Source organism: Lepisma saccharinum, chromosome 27 (genome assembly GCF_977018435.1).
Source record: "Lepisma saccharinum chromosome 27, izLepSacc3.1, whole genome shotgun sequence".
Lineage (NCBI taxonomy): Eukaryota > Metazoa > Arthropoda > Insecta > Zygentoma > Lepismatidae > Lepisma > Lepisma saccharinum.
The window spans coordinates 51,697,019-51,720,218 of NC_139255.1; the positions used below are offsets into that span (position 1 = coordinate 51,697,019).

The following is a 23,200-nucleotide window of genomic DNA, read 5'->3' on the forward strand; positions in this document are numbered from 1 at the left end:
CTCTACAAAAACTTGTACTTTGTCCTGGAAACGTTAGTTTAATCTGCTCATAAACTTCCTGGCATGATAAAACTGTCTCAAAGTGAAGTATTGGGTATCTCTGTAAGATGTGCAGGCCATCAATCCTCAAATGCTTACTGATTTACAGTCCCAAGTAACTACAGTCTCATAGGAGTACGTCATTTCTTTTTACAGCACCAACTCGAATGATGAAGCCTCTATCTCCTGCCATTAGAACTTCTTTCAAGTTTTCCTATTCGTTTTAACCTGCAGCATTTATGACTCCCAATGGTGCTCTTATTTGGACATTATTTCGCATCTTTTTCCTCCTCCTGATCTTAGCATGTGTCACTTTTTCTCATCCATACGAGATAAGAACAGAACTTTCAAATCTCACGTCAAAACAGCTCTGTAGCGAACATATTAGCGCAATATGTTATTTTACGTCACTTTACCTTGCCTTGGGTTCATCATGGCGATGAGGATTAATGGAGAAGTGGACGATGGGACAAATATAACCATGCATCCAATGCCTTATTCAAGTTTTGAACCCTAGGACGTCTGGCTTCGTAGCTCGTGGGGTTGTGACGACTACTCCGTTACGTCAGCACGTAATGTGCTGTGAAGCTAAGTGTTGCAGGTTTGAATCCAAGGCGAGATACATTATTCATCGCTGCCATTAAACTAGATTGATTGATTGATTTAGTTTATTTTACATCGCGTTTTGTGCCTCTTGGCTAATTTGCGAAGATGGGGATGAGTGATGAAATGATGAAATTGTTGAATGGATATTCACAAATAACCAAGCCCGAGCGGGATTCGAACTCGGGACCCTTGGCGTCGCAGCGCGATGTGCTAACCACTCGGCCACAGGCTCCGCCGCCATTAAACTAGAGAACAATAATAAAAATTCATTTCAATACTACACGATTCACAGTCTTATAATCGTTATAAACAGAGTTGTGAATGCCTTAATGTAAATCACAAATGTAATCATAGAAAAGTCTATATTGCATTAACTAAAGTCTGACACACACACACACGCATCAATTATGCCCGTGTGCCACTCTTGGCTCATCAATATGTGGAATGGATAAGTATCTACAAGACACATATTGCCACAGAAGTTTCCGGGTTTGAGTCCTGCTCTGAGCATAGACTAATTCTATGAGTGTCCATTGAACTTCATTCAATCATCCTCTTCGTCGCGATTAGCCAAAAGTGACATCAAGGCGACGCGAAATAACTAAACTACACTATGCATATTACCCCCTCCTAACACTTGTCACTGCTGCTTCTATGACAGATCTCCCTATTTACACCAACATGAAGCACAAACCCCAGTCTTGGATGTACAAGGGGAGAGTGAAAAGTTTTGACCCTTACAGGGAAGAGGTGTTTGAGCTACAGTTTCTCATTATGATTTCTCTACATAATCACATAATCTCTATAATCACCCCACAGATCAATGCACTTATGCATTCTGTGATGCAATTTGTTTAGAGTCATCTGGTAGAATGATTTGTCCTGGGTGTCACACCACTGAATGACAAACTTCGTCCGTGTGGAAAGACGTCCTCGAAGTGAATTCTTCATAGCAGGGAAAAGATGAAAATCTAACGGGGCCAGGTCGGGGCAATAAGGTGAATGGGGAAGTGCGGTAAAGCAGCAATCGTCCAAAGTTGCCTGTGCAGTGAGGCCTTGCCAACAACCGAATCACGACCCTGTCGCCCACTCTCTTCTCTGACACTTCATTAATTTTCAACCTGACAAAAAATAGAAGAAAACATGTGAATTTCATAAAAGTTCCCACAGAGTGTCCTAAAACTCAAACCTTACAGCCTCCAAAAACCTAGCATCACTTCCATGTGAGGCTCAAAACTTTTCACTCTCCCCTCGTATGACGTAACAGCAACGTAACCTAACTTACTCGAAGCACATGTAGTTACACAACGAAACGTAAATGGCCGATATATAGTACGTGTCCGGATGTCATGGCAACCTTATATGTTGTGGGGTACGTTTAAATTTGCTTGCCTTAGTATTCCTGTAGTTTCCTTTCGCTTTCTTAACGCCATACAACGAGGCGAACGCATTGTGCTGAATGTACGTGTGAATAGAGAAACTAGTCGCACAAGCAACCGTCCTACGATTTATTTACTTTAATTAACTGTTTCGAAAGGGGTAAATTGTTGCATGCAATTTATTCGTAGCAACTTTCTCAAATTGAATGTTGACGGTTTGTAGAAAGGTTAACTGAAAATGCAGCGTCATATATTCAAGGAAAGAAACACTCTCGTTCCAGTAAACAAAACTCTCGTTACCATGGTAACTATAAAAAAAGTTTGAAAACGAAATTAGCAGTGACATGTTTACAATTACGTAAATTGCACATCTTGGTGGTTTGAAGGATGGAATGATTAGATTGATACAATCTGCATAATTGAATTTACACGATCTGGATCATAATCGTATGATAAAATCTCTACAATTCTTACTACAGTAATAAACTATTGTTGTTCAGCATAAATGATAATTTCAGCACCTATTTGAATAATTCCATAGTAACATTAAATTTGTCCATAGTGTACAAGGTACTTTTATTCCCTACTAGCTCACTACCCGGCGTTGGCCGGGTATTTATTTATCCCAATCTTGTATTAGACAGGAAAATAATGAATTCTAACTATAGTGTAACATGTAACTAATTTTAAATGTGATAGTGAATGTCACCAATTAGCTTAGCGACTCCGAAAACCATGGATTCGACACTAATCTATGTCGTTTTTGGCATTTTATTTTTCACCCCCTTTAACCCCCCTGACGATATGTGATGAACTTGAACCGCATTGGGAGTGTCACGAAAAGTATGGATTCCATTCGCAACACATCCTGAATGTTAGACAACCCGAGAAACATTATCGTTGTGCGGATTGCATAGAGTCACGGATGTCTGTTTGTGCGGAATTTAATATCGGAGGTTCTAGATTATTTTTACATGTCACCCCTTCCCACCCCACTCCTAGAGGTACCAGGGGAGTCTTATCCCTACAGTAGTTATTTCCAGATTGCAAGTGATACGTGTACCAAGTTTGGTTGAAATTGCTCCAGGCGTTCGAGAGTTATTGCTGCACAAACAAACACACACATATACACATGTCCACATATCCATTCATTTTTATATAAAGAGAGATTGTTTATTAAGTATGTTTAGTAATTACAAGACTGGTAGAGCCACATGTAACGTGTGTTTATGTTTCTCCACAGTTTTGGTCAGCGTATGTTCCCTGTGAAGCCCAGTACAAAGACGCCGTCCAGTTGACATTGGAGCAGATTAACGTAATAAGGCGGCTGGTTGGGAGCTACTACATCTTAGAGTTGGCCACAAGTGTTGCTGGTAAGTCGGTCATTCTTTGTGAATGCTTATAGCGTGGTCATGTTCGAGACATGCTAGGATAGAATGTACAGTGATGGAAAAAGATACTTCCCCTCTAGGGTTTTAACCTTTAAACAGTCAAGCCGGTTTTCGAAAGTAACCCCTCTCTCGCCGCGGCCTTTGCGCGCTATTTTTAAATTTTTACACTTATTTCAGAAAAAACGTTATATCTCTGAGACTATTTGAGCAATCTACTTCGGATAACTTTTGTTTGAAAGCAAAAATATCGGAGGACACGACCGTGTACAATTTAGAAAGCCCAAGTGAGAAAAACGGGGTTGGGAGGGGCCAAGTCCCCAAATTTCAATGAAACAAAATCTGGCGTTCGCCCCCTCTTCTCCCGTTATGTTTTAAAAAGGTCGCAAACTTTTGCATTGTTATGAAAGAGTAGACCTTTTGCAACAAAGTGAAACTCGTTTTAAGTCCCTAGTTCCCATACAGGCTGAAATATGATGCAATATGTACAATCCAGCATTTTGGCTAAAAATAGCTAATTTGCATATTAGAGAAAAGGGGGGGGGGGGGTTCTTCCACATGACATTTCAAAGTCTTATCTCAACATCTGTCAGCGTTTACAACCTCACATACAAGTATGAAGGTCCTAAAAGCACGTGAATGTTGTAATTGGCACCATGGGTCATGTATGACCCATTGGCTGTTTTCGACTATACTTTCTATGGGTCAATATGACCCATTGGTTGTTTAAAGGTTAAAGTAGCACTACGAAGGAAGTATTTCTTTCCACCACTTTACGGTGCCCAAATCAAAGTTCCTTTATTGTTTCAGTTATTCAGAAAATACTCTTATCTCAGAGTTAATAGTTATCTTTACCACAGCAATAACACAGAAGAAGCAACTATGATGTTTTATTCAATGGAGGTATCTTCAAGGATATTCAACTTCGGTTATCACCATTATATTTTTCTTTTTCACTCTGTTTCTGTCCAAACCTTGACTCAAATTAGGTCTGTATTTAACAGTATTTGACTGTATCTGACCAGGAACAAAAGAAACGAACTCCGTGGGCACAAACAGCTCTTAGAGGCACTTAACTAGTGGCTTTTCGTTGGGTGATACGTGGTCAGCGCATGTCACATTTCCGCTTTTTTAGGGCTTCGAGATCAGAGTCTGTTCCCTTGCTTTCAAGTAGCTCCCAAACTACCATCATGAGGCTGGGTCATAAGTGCAAATTTTGAGCTTTCCACCTTCATTCGCATGTTAGGTAAACATGTGCTGAATTTTAGCATATTGGGTGCAACATCCTCCTGTTGGACTCCAGTCGTCAAGTTAGTCCGCTGCCCCTTGGGTCGGGAACATGAGACTCTATTTAACACACTAGGGCGTGCTGGTTTTAAATCACCGATATCCGAAATTATGCACTGTTGTATTTTCACACAGGCATATTCGTTTTTTCATATATACCGGGTGGCCAGAATTAAAGTTACCCAACTCAGAGTCCTCTGTAGCCTGTTTGAGGCATCGTAGAACTCTGAAATTTGGTGAATCCAATATGCAGACCATGGGGAAGGGGATGGCGATAAAAAAATAGTTCAATTTTCTGCCACCAGGTTGAAATGTGGCGCTGTATTTTCATGATGGGTTGTACAAATAATCACGTTACGTGATTTACCTGAGTTATTAATTAGAAAGACATTTGTTAGTGGCTGGAAGTTGCGAGAAAATAATCTCTCGTTTTAAAGGGAATTCCATAACCAATTGGAGCAGTTTACGTCATTATTATAACCCATCATGGAAGTAGAGCGCCAAATTTCAACCTGCTGGCGGAAAACTGAACTATATTTTTATCGCCATCCTCTTCCCCATGGTCTGTACAGTAGATTCACCAAATTTCAGAGTTCTACGATGCCTCAAACAGGCTACAGAGGGCTCTGAGTTGGGTAACTTTAATTCTGGCCACCCGGTATATACACTGCCTGACAAAAAAAGTTAAGCACCCAGAAGGAGTGGCTGGACGTGAATGAAACTACATATGCTGAAAGTCCATGTACCTTTATTGAACTGATTACAATATAGGATGCAAGAGTCAAGCCCGTTGGCAGTTACAGGTGGAATGGTGGCGCCAGGTCAGTAGGGTGTCGCACCCCCTCTGGCTGCAATGCATGCCCTTATGCGGTTCGGAATAGTGTCAAACAGCCTTTGGATCCTCTCCTGAGGCACGTTCGTCCACAGGTGTTGCAGCTGTCCCTCCAGATCCCACAGGTTGGCACTAGGACGGAGTCCCCGTCCAATGTCATCCCACACATGTTCAATGATGGAGAGGTCCGGGGATCGTGCTCAACATGCTCTAGGCAGTCCATAGACACATGGGCTGTGTTAGGGCGTGCATTATCTTGTTGGAACACTGTCCCAGGGTGCTGTGCCATAAGGGGTAGGACGTGTGGATGCAGAATGTCTGTGACGTATCGCTGTGCCGTCAAAGTCTGCCGAAGCACTATTAGAGGTGACCTGAACGCATATCCAACGGCTCCCCACACCATGATGCCAGGAGTCACACCTGTGTGTCTCTCCACAATGTAGGCAGGATGTGCCCTCTGCCCTCGACGCCGCCACACCCGCACACGATGGTCATCGGAGGTCATGGAGAAGCGGGACTCATCAATGAACATGATGCGACGCCATTCGTCCTCTGTCCATGCCTCCCGAGCACGGCACCACACCAACCGCAGGTGTCGGTGTTGTGGTGTCAACGGCAACCGGCGCATGTGGCGGTAGGACCCGAATCCGGCGGATGCGAGTCGTCGAGACACTGTGCGGGAACTCACAGGATGTTGTAGAGTGTCCAGTACATGTTCTCGGATGACGGGTGCCAAAGTTGTGGGATCCCGCACTGCTTGGAGCGCCATACGACGGTTCTCCCTCGGGGTGGTGTTTCTTGGTCGACCTGAACCTGCACGACGTGCATGGGTGCCCTCATGTACCCATTGTTTCCAACATCGGGCCACTGTGACATCTGAATGGCCCACATGCCTGGCAATTGCCCGATACGACCAACCCGCCTCATGCAGTCCCACAATGCGGCCTCTGTCAAATGCTGTCAATTGCTGGATCGGCTGTCTAACGCGTCTGCGAGGCATCGCCGGTGCTTCGTTTTCCTCTCTGAACTTCGTGCTGCACTGTCTGACTCACAGCAGGTGACTGGTCCCACCTTATCAGCAACAAGAGGTGACGTCACAAATGCCCTCTGGTGGGCGTTCTACACATTACAGATCCTTGTACATCTAATCATTTACTCACACATCAATGGTATGCAGGTATACCGAAATGGGGTAATCTTCGACCACTCCTTCTGGGTGCTTCACTTTTTTTGTCAGCCAGTGTATATACTACCTACAGATAGATAATTCATTACTTAAGACTCAATTCCTAAAGCCAGAAAAGATGATAATATCAATTCACGTAACAGTTCAGAACACTGACCATTAAAAAACACGAACATTCTAAATTAACATTTGCAATTCACACCCATATCACGAAAGTTTAATTAAGTAATTAGTCCCGTACTTTCACATATCGGCAAGAAGAAAAACACAAAAACAGAAAACTATTCTTATATTCCTACCTTGACAATGTTCTTATTTAATCTTCACCTTCACTTATTTATTTCAACTCCGCCCTTCGTTAGGTGAAAAGATTCAGGCGAGTCAATTCACTTTCTCTCTGGCGAGTTGGAAGTGTGACGTCAACGCTGCGAGATTATGACGCATTTCAGAATATATATGTTTAAGTTCAATTAACAGCTATACCGTATGTTTCTATTTGTCTGTGATATAATTGAAATAACAAACATTTTAAAATAATCTCAATATGTCAACAAATATCAAACAAACACTCGAGTTTGTTACAGGGGGGTTCTAATCTCCTTTTTTCTTATCATTTTCTTTGTTACATGTATCCAACTCGTTAGATGGGAAATAGCTGTCTGTAGAGAAAAGAGAAAGAGAGAGGAAAGAGGGACAGGGAGGGAGAGAGAGAGAGAGAGAAGTACAAAGAAAGGGAAGCAAGTGTTGAATTTCGAATTTACATCATTCCAAATCACTGCCAATCCAAGAATACGACAAAACAACATATCCTGAAAGTTATACAACCCACAATACGACAGAGTATTGCTGGTTGCGTACTTCACAGGTTGACTAGATAAACGTTGATCGCAAAAGCTGCGTTCCTTTTTCGTTAGCGTGTGTTCAAAATATTTTTAAAGCTGAATCGTTGAGAATAGGATGGTCCAAAAGTCGTGGTACCCTAATTTGATTAAAAATTACATGAAACCCGTAAAGGATATTCACCACTTTTCATGTTCCTTTTTCATTACAAAGAGACAGTTTCAATTTTTATTTAACTTTAAGGCGCAGAAACGTCTACAAATGAAGTAATGAAGCGAATCGGAGTAGAAAGCTTTATACAAATTCACCGAAAAGAGATATATGCAAAAATTATCACTGTAGTATCGACCAGTAATGTTGTTTTAGATCGACAGAACTTCTCTGAAGTGAACTAGTGTATTGGAAATATGTTTGTTAGGTGGTCTCGCATTCTAAGATCACAGTTTGAACCCTGACGTTGCAGTCTGCGCATAATTGGTGCACGTGCAAGCAACATATCAGCCATTCACAATTTTTCCAAGAACGTAAATAAATTAGCAAAGGTACGAGATACTTCCAATAAATTAAAAATAATTAAAAAATATTAAATTTTAACAATTGTTGTGATCGAAGTAAAGTATGTTAAATTTCGACACTCCTTGTGATCCATGAAAAATATCTTAATTTTCAACAATCCTGATTCGTGAAAAATATTTAAAATACATTAACACCGTTTCAATTGCTTTAACCAGGAATCACTTAGCCAGTAATCTCAAAATATCATGAAACACCTGGTTAAAGTATAATGCAAACCATTTCAAATTGGAGAAAATCAAAATGAAACAAATCAAATAGTCTTGTGTTTTCTTATAAACAAAAAATGTGTTGGATTTTATACTCTTTTCTTGACATTTTTCGCATTTTCTTGTCTGAAACCGACCTCCATGACTGAATGGTTAGCACAGGCCGCCGGCTTCGAGTCCCGATCTGGACAAGCGTGTTCTTTGTGAGCGTCGATTCATCAATGTCATCACTCCTCCTCATCGGCGCGATAAACCCCTAATGGCAGAAGAGGGACAATAAATAACGAAAATGAAATCGAATCAAATCAAGTGGTCTCGCCTTAAACCAATCTGTGACGACTACAATAGAGGTTTCAGGGTTACCAGGTGCAACTAAATAACATGTAAATCGCAAATGTGAGGAAAAGTTTCTGCTTTACATCTCTCTCCTGGAAAAATGCCGCCAAAATTATAGAAGTGAGATAGAAGAGAGCATTAGAGAGCAAAAATGCCAAGGAATATAGTAAATATGCTGCTTTAGTGATTATTCCGGAAAATATGATCCTAGGAGTGTCTGAAATTAGGTCACTTGGTTGCAGCTATCACGGAGGCAGGAAATGTCGACTTTGATCCAAGATAACCGTGTTTCCGGGAACTCTGGTGTTTGGACACGGCCGCAGCTTTGAACTCTCTCGTATAGGTAGCTCCACCAGTCTTGTTGGTTGTAGCAGAACCTTTTCCTCACCACAGTAACCATTGCTTTGCCTTGCGCTCCACATAGGCATTGAGTATTAAAGGAAACGTACTGGAAACATGGGCTAACGAAGCTCTGGTGACTTCACTCACAAATACGATATTCATCTGTGAGTTTTACTTGATCCGAAGGCCTTTAATTCATTATTTCTTGTGCCTTGTGAATTGTTGCATAGTCTACTAGTATTTCTAAGCATCTTTCAATAAACGTTGCGATTAGCCTAAAGGGGCAACTAACACAATACAATGTAAGTAATTCGATTCCCGGTGTGAATGTGAATTGTATTAGTACTTTACTATTTATATCTAGCATAATCTTATAATTTAGTTACTCATTAATAAGAATGACTTTTCCAATATCATTGTACATTTTGTACCGTAGATGATGAAATGAACGGAATAAATCAAATCAAATCCATAAATAACAACCCTTTTCTGAACATCTAGAGGACTTGCTGACCTCCATGGCAGAGCACCTAGCACATTGGGCTACGACGCCGGAGGTTTCGGATGCGAATCCCAGTCTCGGAATGCACTTTCTTTGCGAAAAACTCAAAATGCTGAACAAGGCAGAAATTTATTTTATTATAAAACATAAACTAAACGTAACGTTTCAACCTTCTAGCAAGGTCTTCTTCAGACTCTGCACCAAGTACAAATGTAACAAGGTACAAAACAGGACGATATATATATACACAAACATTACTCCCCTCCAGACTATTAGAAAGTAGTTCTGGAACAATCTAGCAGGTGGCTTTCACTTGTCAACTGTACTCACCTGAAAGAGAATGTGGTTGTACTCTTTATCTCACGCTCTTTTTCCTTCATTCTTCTTCCTTCTTCTCTCCTCTTTCTCTCTTGTCCTTTCCACTCTTTCTAACTCCTTCTTCCATTCTTTGTTTAACTTCAGTCCCCCATTCCATCGTCCTGTTGTGTATCCTTTTTACATTTGTACTTGGTGCAGAGTCTGTAGAAGACCTTGCTAGAAGGTTGAAACGTTACGTTTAGTTTATGTTTTATAATGAAATAAATTTCTGCCTTGGTCATCATATTGAGTTTTTCATATCATGAAAACAAGGCTTAATGGTGTTGTAATTTCTCTGCGAGTGTCTATCATATTCATCGTGTCATCATACCCTTCCACTCCTAAACTTTCAACATATCTGCCTAGCTCAACAATTTCTTACCGTAATTAGCCCTAAAAAATCTGAACGTAAAGACGCCTACGCTGTTCCACTTTTCATTTTATTTGTAGAGATGCAACAAAGTCTGAAAAACCACGGCTTTTCTGCTAAACGAAAACGCATCCCGCTTGCACCTCTCCGAGAGCGAGGTGTGACCTTTTAATCTCCACTAGAGTCGCAAGGGGGGTTATGCCCCCCATATCCCCCCTCCATTTCAGCACGCCTCTGTGCGCACCAGTCGTCCTAGCGAGATAAATGTTTGCTCAAAATTCAATTTTCCACGCTGCATTCGTGGCCCTAATCCGTTTCGTGGTGTATGTATTTACTCTCTCCCCCACCCGCACCGCAGGCGGTCTGACACATTTGCACCTCCCCCCACACCATCAGTACCCTTCCTCCCACACACCTTTATGGAAACCGTTTGAAACCAGGACTCCGCAGTTCAAACACTTAATGCTATGTAATTACAAACAAACATTGTGTACACAAGACGAAATCCCATGTGAATGTTTTGTTTTATGACAGTTTTTTTTGTAATTTGGTAAAATAGAAAATAAACAAAGTAACTGAAAATAATACGAGGCTGTAACAAAAAGTTGTGTGTGGTGATACCAGTGTAGTTCGTTTTATCAGTTTTAACAGCGCCCTTATTTGCAGATGGCGATTTTATAGTTTGTTTATTTATTTGATTCTAATTATGCTCTACATTAATTGCTTCTCTCTCTCTCTTCCTGCATCCTTCTCTCTCTCTCCGCATTCCTTACTCTCTACCACTCTCTACTTTTATTATTCATCTAAAACCTCTTCTGTAAATCATTCTTTCTCTCTCTCTTTCTACGTCTTTCTTTCTCTATCTCTCTCATTCTGCATCTTTCTCTCTCTTTCTCTTTGCATCTTTCTTTCTAGATCTATCTCTCTCTTTCTGCATCTTTTCTTCTCTCTCTCTTCCTGCATCTTTCTTTCTCTATCTCTCTCTCTCTTTCTGCACCTTTCTCTCTCTTCCTGCATCCTTCTCTCTCTCTCCGCATTCCTTACTCTCTACCACTTTCTACTTTTATTATTCATCTAAAACCTCATCTGTAAATCATTCTTTCTCTCTCTCTTTCCGCGTCTTTCTTTCTCTATCTCTCTCATTCTGCAGCTTTCTCTCTCTCTCTCTTTTTGCATCTTTCTTTCTGCATCTATCTCTCTCATTCTGCATCTTTCTCTCTCTCTCTCTCTCTTTTTGCATCTTTCTTTCTGCATCTATCTCTCTCTTTCTGCATCTTTCTCTCTCTCTCTCTCTCTCTCTCTCTCTTATCTCTCTTTCTCCATCTGTCTCTCTTTCTGCATCTTTCTTTCCCTCTCTCTCTCTCTCTCTCTCTCTCTCTTTGTGCATCTTTTCTTCTCTCTCTCTCTCTTTCTGCATCTTTTCTTTTCTCTCTCTCTTTCTGCATCTTTCTCTATCTCTCTCTCTCTTTCTGCATCCTTTTCTCTCTCTCTCTCCGCATTTCTTACTCTCTACCACTCTCTACTTTTATTATCCATCTATCTCCTCTTCTGTAAATCATTCTTTCTCTCTCTCTTTCTTTCTCTCGTTTTTCATATCTCTCCCTCTTTCTGCATCTTTCTTTCACTCTTTTTCGCATTTTTCTATCTCTCTGTTTTGCACCTTTCTCTCTCTCTCTTTCTGTGTGTGTGTGTGTATTTTTATATCTCAGAAACTTTCCTTGTCTGCCTTCTTTCCCTCCCGCTCCACTTTTTAGCATCTATGTTTCTTACTCGTTCCACATCTCTATATCTGTTTCTTTCTCCATTCCCGTGCGTATGTCTGCTTGTGTGTGTTTATGTGTAATCTTTCTGTGTGCGCGTGTCATGCAATCTCTCTCTCCTCTCTCTCTCTTAGATCATATTTCTTCTCTGTCCCTCTCTTTTCCTTTATATCCCTCATACAATTCACTCAAAATGTATAATTAGAACCTACGAGCGTGACAAAATAGAGTTGGCAAGGAATAAAAGTAAATTGAGAAGAAGAAAATTGCTGATAGTGCTTGAAAATAATTGACAAATCATCCTCAGTGTTTCCGTACATATCTTTACTCCCTTCGCTCTCATAATGCAATTTCTGACGGTTCTTGTCGACCTTCCCAGTACAAGCAAAAAAGTGTGGTTTCCTTGTTCTTGTTTTCCGCCCACACTGCAAATGCTTGTTCCGGAAACCTTCTGGCTAGGAATGTTTTCCAGCGTGAGGTCTCGAAACAACATGACATCTGGTGATTACTTCCTGGTATCGCAAAACCAAAAATAACCTCCTTGTTTTCCTAACAAAACTGCGAGACAACCACCACAACGAGACGGCTTTGGGCAAAACCGAGAGAAAGTCTTTCCACAACAAAGAAAAAGAAGCATTGCTTGAAACAGAGAGACAGAAGGCACAACGAAGCGTAGAAGATGTTAGCTGCAACATCCAGAAACCCTCGTCCGTTAACTTTAGCACCGAGCGAGGCGGGTGAGGGAGAAAAGCCTCCCCTTCCCCTCTTTTCTCTTGGCACTTGAGTCCAACTAGATTCTTCTTCCCTTCAGCCACGGTGCTGTGGCAAAACCTCCGGAACGGATTCCGTGACAGACGTTTATTTGGCGTTCTCCAAACAAGGAATGGGTGGAAGTGGGGCTGAAAACAGCGCAACCGCTCGTTATTACGTCACAGTCTTTGAAACCTGCCAAAGTCCCGCTGTACACTGTACAAAAACTAAAACAAAAATCCCCTCAGAGAACAGAAATACCACGTATAAGAAACTACAGATAGAAGATTTCCGAACCCAAATACGAATATTTATCAGTCATCCTGAAACTTAACCATAAACTGGCAGCACTCCCGAATGCCTTAACCTGAATTCATTACAACCAGAGTATAAACACGTAAATTCAGTTTATGATATTAATATATCGTATTTACTGACAGATTTTGTTCAGATAGCATCAGATTTGTCTAAAAAGATGACCGATCGATTTGGTTTATTTTACTTTGCTGTTCTGCCACTTTTAGCTAATCGCGAATATGCGTGTTGGTATAATGATATTTGTTAATGGATACTCACAAAGAAGACCCTTTCCCAGGCTGGGATTCGAACCTGGGACCCCTGGTATCGGAGCGTGCTGTAGCACGAAGGTTGGAGAGAGTTACACATTCATGAACGTCTAGACAGCAATAGCAACAGATCTCTACTCCTAAGAAACCATACGTATTAATCAGCAACAAACCCACTATTGTTATATCTTAAGATAGCTATCATCTAATGAAAAGAAAATCACTGCTCCATTACCTTTTCGATCACAAAGAACAGCATATCCCTTCTAAATGTAAGGTAAAGTTACACCTGGAAGAATTGTAAACGTGCACTTCCCGAAGAAACAAAGAACCGCAGAAAGGTAATTTCTCAGCTCCCAGCTGATATCCCCTGCAGAAACAGAATTGTAGAAAAGTTATGTCATTGGTATCAAAACTATCACGAGATGCCCTTAAGTGCAGATATGTAACGTTACACTTGACAGAACTGTCAGCAGATGCCCTCTGAATGTTGAGTTGAGTTGGTGTTAAAAGTCCACTTTAATCGGGACTGGACCTACAGTTTAGAGTGGGATCCGAACCACTTGTGCCACCACCGGGTATCGAACCCTGGATCCCTTGATTACAAGGTGACGACGCTACCACTGCGCCATCGGGGAGGCCTAGATACCCTCTGAAGAAACAAATGTGCAGAAACGTAACGTTACACATGCTAGAACTGTCAGCAGATGTCCTCTGAAGAAACATAAATTCAGAAAAGTAACGTCACATATGACAGAATTGCCAGAAGATGGTGTATGAAAAAAGAAATGTCCAGTCAAGTAACGTTACACAGAAATGTCAGCAGATGCCCTCTGAACAACAAAAGTGCAGAAATGTAACGTTACACATGATAGAACGGTCAGCAGATGCCCTCTGAACAACAAAAGTGCAGAAATGCAACGTTACACATAATAAAACTGTCAGCAGATGCTCTCTGAACAACAAAAGTGCAGAAATGTAACGTTACACATTATAAAACGGTCGGCAGATGCCCTCTGAACAACAAAAGTGCAGAAATGTAACGTTACACGTGACAGAATTGTCAGCAGATGCCCTCTGAACAACAAAAGTGCAGAAACGTAACGTTACACGTGATAGAACTGTCCTCAGATGCCCTCTGAACAACAAGAGTGCAGAAACGTAACGTTACACGTGATAGAACTGTCAGCAGATGCTCTCTGAACAACAAAAGTGCAGAAATGTAACGTTACACGTGATAGAACTGTCAGCAGATGCCCTCTGAACAACAAAAGTGCAGAAATGTAACATTACAAATGATAGAACTGTCAGCAGATGCCCCCTGAACAACAAAAGTGCCGAAATGTAACGTTACACGTGATAGAACTGTCAGCAGATGCCCTGTGAACAACAAAAGTGCAGAAATGTAACGTTACACATAATAGAACTGACAGAAGATGCCCTCTGAACAACAAAAGTGCTGAAATGTAACGTTGCACGTGATAGAACTGTCAGCAAAGCCCCCTGAACAACAAAAGTGCAGAAATGTTACGTTACACGTGATATAACTGTCAGCAGATGCCCTCTGAACAACAAAAGTGCAGAAATGTAACGTTACACATGATAAAACTGTCAGCAGATGCTCTCTGAACAACAAAAGTGCCGAAATGGAACGTTACACGTGATAGAACTGTCAGCAGATGCCCTCTGAACAACAAAAGTGCAGAAATGTAACGTTACAAATGATAGAACTGTCAGCAGATGCCCTCTGAACAACAAAAGTGCAGAAATGTAACGTTACAAATGATATAACTGTCAGCAGATGCCCTCTGAACAACAAAAGTGCCGAAATGTAACGTTAAACGTGATAGAACTGTCAGCAGATGCCCTCTGAACAACAAATGTGCAGAAATGTAACGTTACACGTGATACAACTGTCAGCGGATGCCCTCTGAACAACAAAAGTGCAGAAATGTAACGTTACACATGATAGAACGGTCAGCAGATGCCCTCTGAACAACAAAAGTGCAGAAATGCAACGTTACACATAATAAAACTGTCAGCAGATGCTCTCTGAACAACAAAAGTGCAGAAATGTAACGTTACACATTATAAAACGGTCAGCAGATGCCCTCTGAACAACAAAAGTGCAGAAATGTAACGTTACACGTGACAGAATTGTCAGCAGATGCCCTCTGAACAACAAAAGTGCAGAAACGTAACGTTACACGTGATAGAACTGTCCTCAGATGCCCTCTGAACAACAAGAGTGCAGAAACGTAACGTTACACGTGATAGAACTGTCAGCAGATGCTCTCTGAACAACAAAAGTGCAGAAATGTAACGTTACACGTGATAGAACTGTCAGCAGATGCCCTCTGAACAACAAAAGTGCAGAAATGTAACATTACAAATGATAGAACTGTCAGCAGATGCCCCCTGAACAACAAAAGTGCCGAAATGTAACGTTACACGTGATAGAACTGTCAGCAGATGCCCTGTGAACAACAAAAGTGCAGAAATGTAACGTTACACATAATAGAACTGACAGAAGATGCCCTCTGAACAACAAAAGTGCTGAAATGTAACGTTGCACGTGATAGAACTGTCAGCAAAGCCCCCTGAACAACAAAAGTGCAGAAATGTAACGTTACACGTGATATAACTGTCAGCAGATGCCCTCTGAACAACAAAAGTGCAGAAATGTAACGTTACACATGATAAAACTGTCAGCAGATGCTCTCTGAACAACAAAAGTGCCGAAATGGAACGTTACACGTGATAGAACTGTCAGCAGATGCCCTCTGAACAACAAAAGTGCAGAAATGTAACGTTACAAATGATAGAACTGTCAGCAGATGCCCTCTGAACAACAAAAGTGCAGAAATGTAACGTTACAAATGATATAACTGTCAGCAGATGCCCTCTGAACAACAAAAGTGCCGAAATGTAACGTTAAACGTGATAGAACTGTCAGCAGATGCCCTCTGAACAACAAATGTGCAGAAATGTAACGTTACACGTGATACAACTGTCAGCGGATGCCCTCTGAACAACAAAAGTGCAGAAATGTAACGTTACACATGATAGAACGGTCAGCAGATGCCCTCTGAACAACAAAAGTGCAGAAATGCAACGTTACACATAATAAAACTGTCAGCAGATGCTCTCTGAACAACAAAAGTGCAGAAATGTAACGTTACACATTATAAAACGGTCAGCAGATGCCCTCTGAACAACAAAAGTTCAGAAATGTAACGTTACACGTGACAGAATTGTCAGCAGATGCCCTCTGAACAACAAAAGTGCAGAAACGTAACGTTACACGTGATAGAACTGTCCTCAGATGCCCTCTGAACAACAAGAGTGCAGAAACGTAACGTTACACGTGATAGAACTGTCAGCAGATGCTCTCTGAACAACAAAAGTGCAGAAATGTAACGTTACACGTGATAGAACTGTCAGCAGATGCCCTCTGAACAACAAAAGTGCAGAAATGTAACATTACAAATGATAGAACTGTCAGCAGATGCCCCCTGAACAACAAAAGTGCCGAAATGTAACGTTACACGTGATAGAACTGTCAGCAGATGCCCTGTGAACAACAAAAGTGCAGAAATGTAACGTTACACATAATAGAACTGACAGAAGATGCCCTCTGAACAACAAAAGTGCTGAAATGTAACGTTGCACGTGATAGAACTGTCAGCAAAGCCCCCTGAACAACAAAAGTGCAGAAATGTAACGTTACACGTGATATAACTGTCAGCAGATGCCCTCTGAACAACAAAAGTGCAGAAATGTAACGTTACACATGATAAAACTGTCAGCAGATGCTCTCTGAACAACAAAAGTGCCGAAATGGAACGTTACACGTGATAGAACTGTCAGCAGATGCCCTCTGAACAACAAAAGTGCAGAAATGTAACGTTACAAATGATAGAACTGTCAGCAGATGCCCTCTGAACAACAAAAGTGCAGAAATGTAACGTTACAAATGATATAACTGTCAGCAGATGCCCTCTGAACAACAAAAGTGCCGAAATGTAACGTTAAACGTGATAGAACTGTCAGCAGATGCCCTCTGAACAACAAATGTGCAGAAATGTAACGTTACACGTGATACAACTGTCAGCGGATGCCCTCTGAACAACAAAAGTGCCGAAATGTAACGTTACACATAATAGAACTGTCAGCAGATGCCCTCTGAACAACAAAAGTGCAGAAATGTAACGTTACACATAATAGAACTGACAGAAGATGCCCTCTGAACAACAAAAGTGCTGAAATGTAACGTTGCACGTGATAGAACTGTCAGCAAAGCCCCCTGAACAACAAAAGTGCAGAAATGTAACGTTACACATAATAGAACTGACAGCAGATGCCCTCTGAACAACAAAAGTGCAGAAATGTAACGTTGCACGTGATAGAACTGTCAGCAAAGCCCTCTGAACAACAAAGTGCAGAAATGTAACGTTACACATGATAAAACTGTCACTAGATATCATCTGATGGAACTAAAGTGCAGATAAGTAAATCTTCACATGACATAGCTGCCACCAGATGCCATCTGAAAGAAGCAAAAATGGAGCAAATAGCGTTATACAAGACAGAAATGTCAGTAAGCAGTAACATAAAGCTGCAGTTCCGTGTGTACAAGCAGGTCAAATTTGAGTTTCGCGTTGTGCAAAGGCGAGCCGTGACGGAGATAAAGGAAGTGGACCCGACAATCACCTGTTAAGTTGACCAACGAACTGGAAATCGATGCTTCACTAAGTCTCATTACACCCGCAAAAATCAAACAGGACGTTCAATTAGCTTTTGTCTGTTTAACTCCTGTGCCCGGGGGGAATCAAATTACGCGATCTCATCTCCTCGGATCATGAGATAAGCTCTTGACCGCTGGCCCCCAGGAGGAAGAAACCGCACCCAATTTTCACGCAGATCAGATTCCTCTTCCTGGGGGAGATCTCCAGCAGTGTTTCCAACGGTGGTCAACTAACGCTAAAAATATTTTTGAATGGATATTCTTTAGGATCAAGCGTATTGTGTTCAAGTAGATGAGATGTAGAGATCAGAATTTAATTTAGACTGGCAGATCAGATTCTTATTCCTGGGGAAGATCGCCAGCAGTGTTTCCAACGGCGGTAAACTTACGCTGAAGATGTTTTTGTACCAATTTTCTTTAGGATGTAGTGCATAGTGTTGGGAGTCGATGACTTGCAGAGAACCAGGATGTAATTAACTCAGGTTGTATACTAACACGTGATGACGGTTGAAGGCGTCTGGGCGCGATAGTACGTAGTCGCGTTTATTTTCACAATTCAATTGCAACGTTGTCGATCTCCGTGAAGGAGGTTTTACCACTGCTCTTCATTGTTGCAAGTGTGGAGTGGAAACTCCGTGTTCAAAATGATAAAATGGTGTTTTGTATCTCACCTGTTCAGTGTTGCAGCCTTGCGAACTCTCTATAAATAACAGTTGACACCATACTAAATTTGATGTGTATGCAGAACAGGGTGGATACAAATGATGCTTTTTATTTAAACAAATATTTTTTGATTATTTTCATATTTAAATCAGATTTTTTTATTGAAATCGATTTTTTAAAACAAAAACTAGCTTAATATTGCTTGTATGGTTCTTGGCGACATACGTATGGACATATGTTTTATTATAGAAAGGCTTTTTCTAGCAAACGGCCCTGTAAAATATTTGAACACTTTGATTAAATCAAATAAAAAAATGTAAATCTTCTGTTTCTGATACTGTATATATGAACCTACTATGAAAATGTTTGTTGAGTGTGTTAATGAAATTATAATAATTTCAGTAACTTTTCTTCCAGTGAAAATAAAACATTCTGGATGTAATATATAATTGTAAGTTAAAATATGTTGTAGCTGAATTTTGACAATCTTTTTAATTATAGTTTGCAAAATATCAGCTGCTATGTTTATTTGCAGTTTAATATAATTAGTATTTTGCATATTGTTCTACACAAAATGTTTGCTATTTTTGCTCATAAAAATTATTGAAGTTTATTTCAAGATAAATTTATGTGTGTTTACAGTTTACATGTTATATTTCTTTTCGTATGAGCACCATCGGTACATATATCTTGTTTCCTTTATTATCCTATCCTAGAGCCTAATAAACCAGCATTAAATTATAAAAAGATTAATGTACTTTCACAAAAAGTTATTTTAATATCTACTAAATCCTTATATACAGCGTGTAACAAAAGTCCGGGAACACTTTAAAAAATTATTGTAGCCAAACGAGTAGCTTTACAAAGTGACAAAGTGCATCATTTCAAAGAGTAAAGTTGTAAGTTTTTCTCATTGCAGGTGTTACGTGTAGTTTCATATATCGTCGCTAGGTGGTGTCATAATCAAGATGGCGCTTTCTGGAGCTGAGATGGCTTTCTGCGTGCTAGAATTTGACAAGGGAGGGAGAAGCATCTTAGGAATAGCGAGGAATGCAAACAAGAAAAAGGAAAACAGAGAAGAGGAAGGGATTATCTACGAAGTGAAATGTAAAGAATGTCAGAGTGTGTACATAGGAGAAACGAAAAAAAGGCTGAAAGACAGGTTGAAACAACATAGGGATGAAGTACGACTTAAGAGAGAGAGAAATGCAATATTTAAACACACGAGAGAAACAGGACATGACATAGAGTGGGATGAGGCTAAGCAGATAGGAAGGGAGAAGAGAATGCTAGTGAGAAAATGGAAGGAAGCCAAGGAAATAGAGAAGAAAGGTGAAGAAGACACTATGAACTGGAATGGGGGACTGAAGTTAAACAAAGAATGGAAGAAGATGTTGGAAAGAGTGGAAAGGACAAGAGAAAAAGAGGAGAGGAGAAGGAAGAAAAATGAAGGGAAAAGAGCGTGAGATTAAAAAGTCCAACCACATTCTATATGGAAGTAATTGTGTTTAGCCTTTTAGGTGAAAGTAAAGTTGGAAAGTGAAAGTCACCTGCTAGAAAGTTCCAAACAACTTTCTAAATAGTCTGGAGGGAGTAATGTTTGTGTATATATAATACCCTGTTTTTGTATCTTGTTACTTTTGTACTTGATACAGAGTCTGAAGAAGACCTTGCTAGAAGGTTGAAACGTTACGTTTAGTTTATGTTTTTTAATAAAATAAATTACTACCTTGGTCAGCATATTTAGTTTTTCAAAAACAAAGAGTGCAACGGATGTCCAACGAAAATTTAGGATGAAGTACGGGAAAGCACAACCAACCAGGAAGGCAATGTACAATTTTGCCTGTTCGAAACAATTATGAAATTCACAAAAGCATCATCTTTGACCTACAATGCAAAGCAAAACTGGAATCGGTGGTCTTTGTCCTTAGGATATAACTTTTGCACTAACTGTAGTCTGTACGGTTTCATGTTTAATTTTTTACGCAAAACACGCCACAGTCATTGCTGACATTTCCAACTCACGTGAAGCTCTGCGTATAGATTTTCTCGGACTCCTTGTGAAGGCTTCTCTCACTCGCTCAATGTCATTTTCACTCACACCTGGCCGACCACTTCTCTTCTTGACACACAAACACCCAGTTTCAACAAACTTTACATGCCACTTGTAGATTGCCTTCCTGGTTGGTTCTGCTTTCCCGTACTTCATATAAAATTTTAGTTGGACATCCGTTGCACTCTTTTGTTTTGTCAAATTCTAGCACGCAGAAAGCCTTCTCAGCTCCAGAAAGCGCCATGTTGATTATGGCACCACCTAGCGACGTTATATGGAACTACACGTAACACCTGCAATGAGAAAAACGTACAACTTTACTCTTTGAAATGATGTACTACTCGTTCGGCTACAATATTTTTTTTTAAAGTGTTCACGGACTTTTGTTACACGCTGTACATTATTCTATAAATTATTTATTTACAGCGATTTAAATCGAGATTTAAAATGTAAATCAACTTGATTTAAATCAATCCACATTGTTGCAGAGTATCACATAATTTTTGTTTGACTTTTGTAGTATTCGTCAGAACTAAATCTTTTCCCGGAACCACCTCTGTATTGTTATTTTAATGTCAAATGGAATATGATGAGAGATATAATACTGATTTCTTGACTTGCAGGTATCCAGCAGTTCCACAAGGAAGGCAAGTTGGCCAGCTTGATTGGCGTGGAAGGAGGACACTCCATAGGGAACAGCCTGGGAGTTCTGCGAGCGATGTACGACCTAGGGGTTCGATATTTGACCCTGACTCACAACTGCAATACGCCTTGGTGAGTGATCTCCTCTTTTTAACGATGATTCATTGCTCTAAATGTTCAAGATAATCATAGTGAGGTTATAATAGCCACGTATAGTTCTTTGATTTGATGTCGCGTAGTGTATTAGGTGTCTGCACCGTTTGCAGTGTCAGTGTGGTCACGTGATGTGTGCTTGACCAATGAAATAAACTTTTGAATCAGCAGACAGGCAGGTATTTGTTTTATCTTTTTGTATACAGCGTCGACTTGGTTGACCAGCCGAACGCTGAGATACACCTTCACTACCCCATTAACTAACTCTCTAGCCTTCCTAAACCCGAAGGTCTATGGCTGCAGGAAGACAAGCCTTCTTACTGTCCTTATCCTTGGCAAAACAAATCCTTCTTATTAATCCTTACCGATCTCTTTTAGGTCCATCTCAACGTTATCCATCCTCATCTTGACCTTCCTACAGGTCTCTTGGTTTGGTTTGAGTTGATGTTTTAAGTCCTCTTTGTGCACAGTAAGGCTAATCGAGACTGGACATTCAGTTTAAAGTGGAATCCGAACCACTATGTGCCTCCACCGGGTATCGAACACGTAACCCCTTAATTACAAGATAACGTTGCTACCACTGCGCCATCGGAGAGGCTACTGGTCTCTTACCATCAGGTTTCCCAACAAGAATTCTGTAAACTCTTCTTTCCTCTCCCATTCGTGCCACATGGCCTGCCCACCTAAGTCTTCTTGATTTAATTTTTCTAATAATGCTCTCTTTTTCTGTAATTGTTTCTCTATTTCTGTTGGGAAACCTGGTGGTAAGAGACCTGTAGGAAGGCCAAGAAGAAGATGGAGGGATAACGTTGAGATGGACCTAAAGGGAATCGGCAGGGATGGAAAAAGTATATATATCTTGCTCAGGATAGGGACAGATGGGGCCTGTGATGCTGCAGCCATGAACCTTCGGGTTTAAGAAGCCTAGAGAGTTAGTTAGTTACTTTATACTTGAATACAAATGATGCCGTTCTTAATTATGTAACCTTCCCCACTCACCTATCTCCTCATCCCCTTTTAGGCCAAATATTTTTCTAAGGAACCCACACTACACCGAGTGTCAAAAAATGCAGCGAAGAAGAAGAAGGCCAATGGGTCCTACTGGGCATTATTTAACGTCGGGAATAATGAAGATTAGGATATAAGATCCTAATATCTACAGAAAATGAAGATTGGGATAATGGATCCTGATGGATACGGATAAGGGATTGTGTGCCTACAGATAACGAAGATTCGGATATGGGATTCCAGTGGATTTGGATAGCGATATTCTGATATGAGATCCTGGTGAATACAAATAATGTAGATTCGGATAGGGGATCTCAATGGATACGTATAATGAAATTTCTGACATAATATCCTGACCCATACGGATAATGACGATTCGGATACGGGATCCTGATGGATATGGAAATTAAGATTGGGATATAAAGTCCTGCTTAATACGGATAACGAATATTCGGATAGGGAATTCCAATGGATGAAGAAAAAGAAGATTCGGATATGGGAATCTAATGGATGAGGATGGGGAAGATTCGGATAGGGGATTTAATGGATGAGGAAAAGGAAGATTCAGATATGCGATCCTGGTGGATAATGATAGTGACGACTCGAATAGGG

General features: G+C 40.6%; 1 protein-coding gene across 1 annotated transcript in view; it reads left to right on the plus strand.

The window, feature by feature from the left end:
- Positions 1–23,200, plus strand: part of LOC145980249 (dipeptidase 1-like) — a 256,811-nt gene that overhangs the window by 135,369 nt on the left and 98,242 nt on the right. The window contains exons 5-6 of the mRNA XM_083113259.1: positions 3,268–3,397; positions 21,409–21,559. Of these exons, the coding sequence (XP_082969385.1) occupies positions 3,268–3,397; positions 21,409–21,559 (281 nt within the window). The remainder of the gene's footprint in view (positions 1–3,267; positions 3,398–21,408; positions 21,560–23,200) is intronic.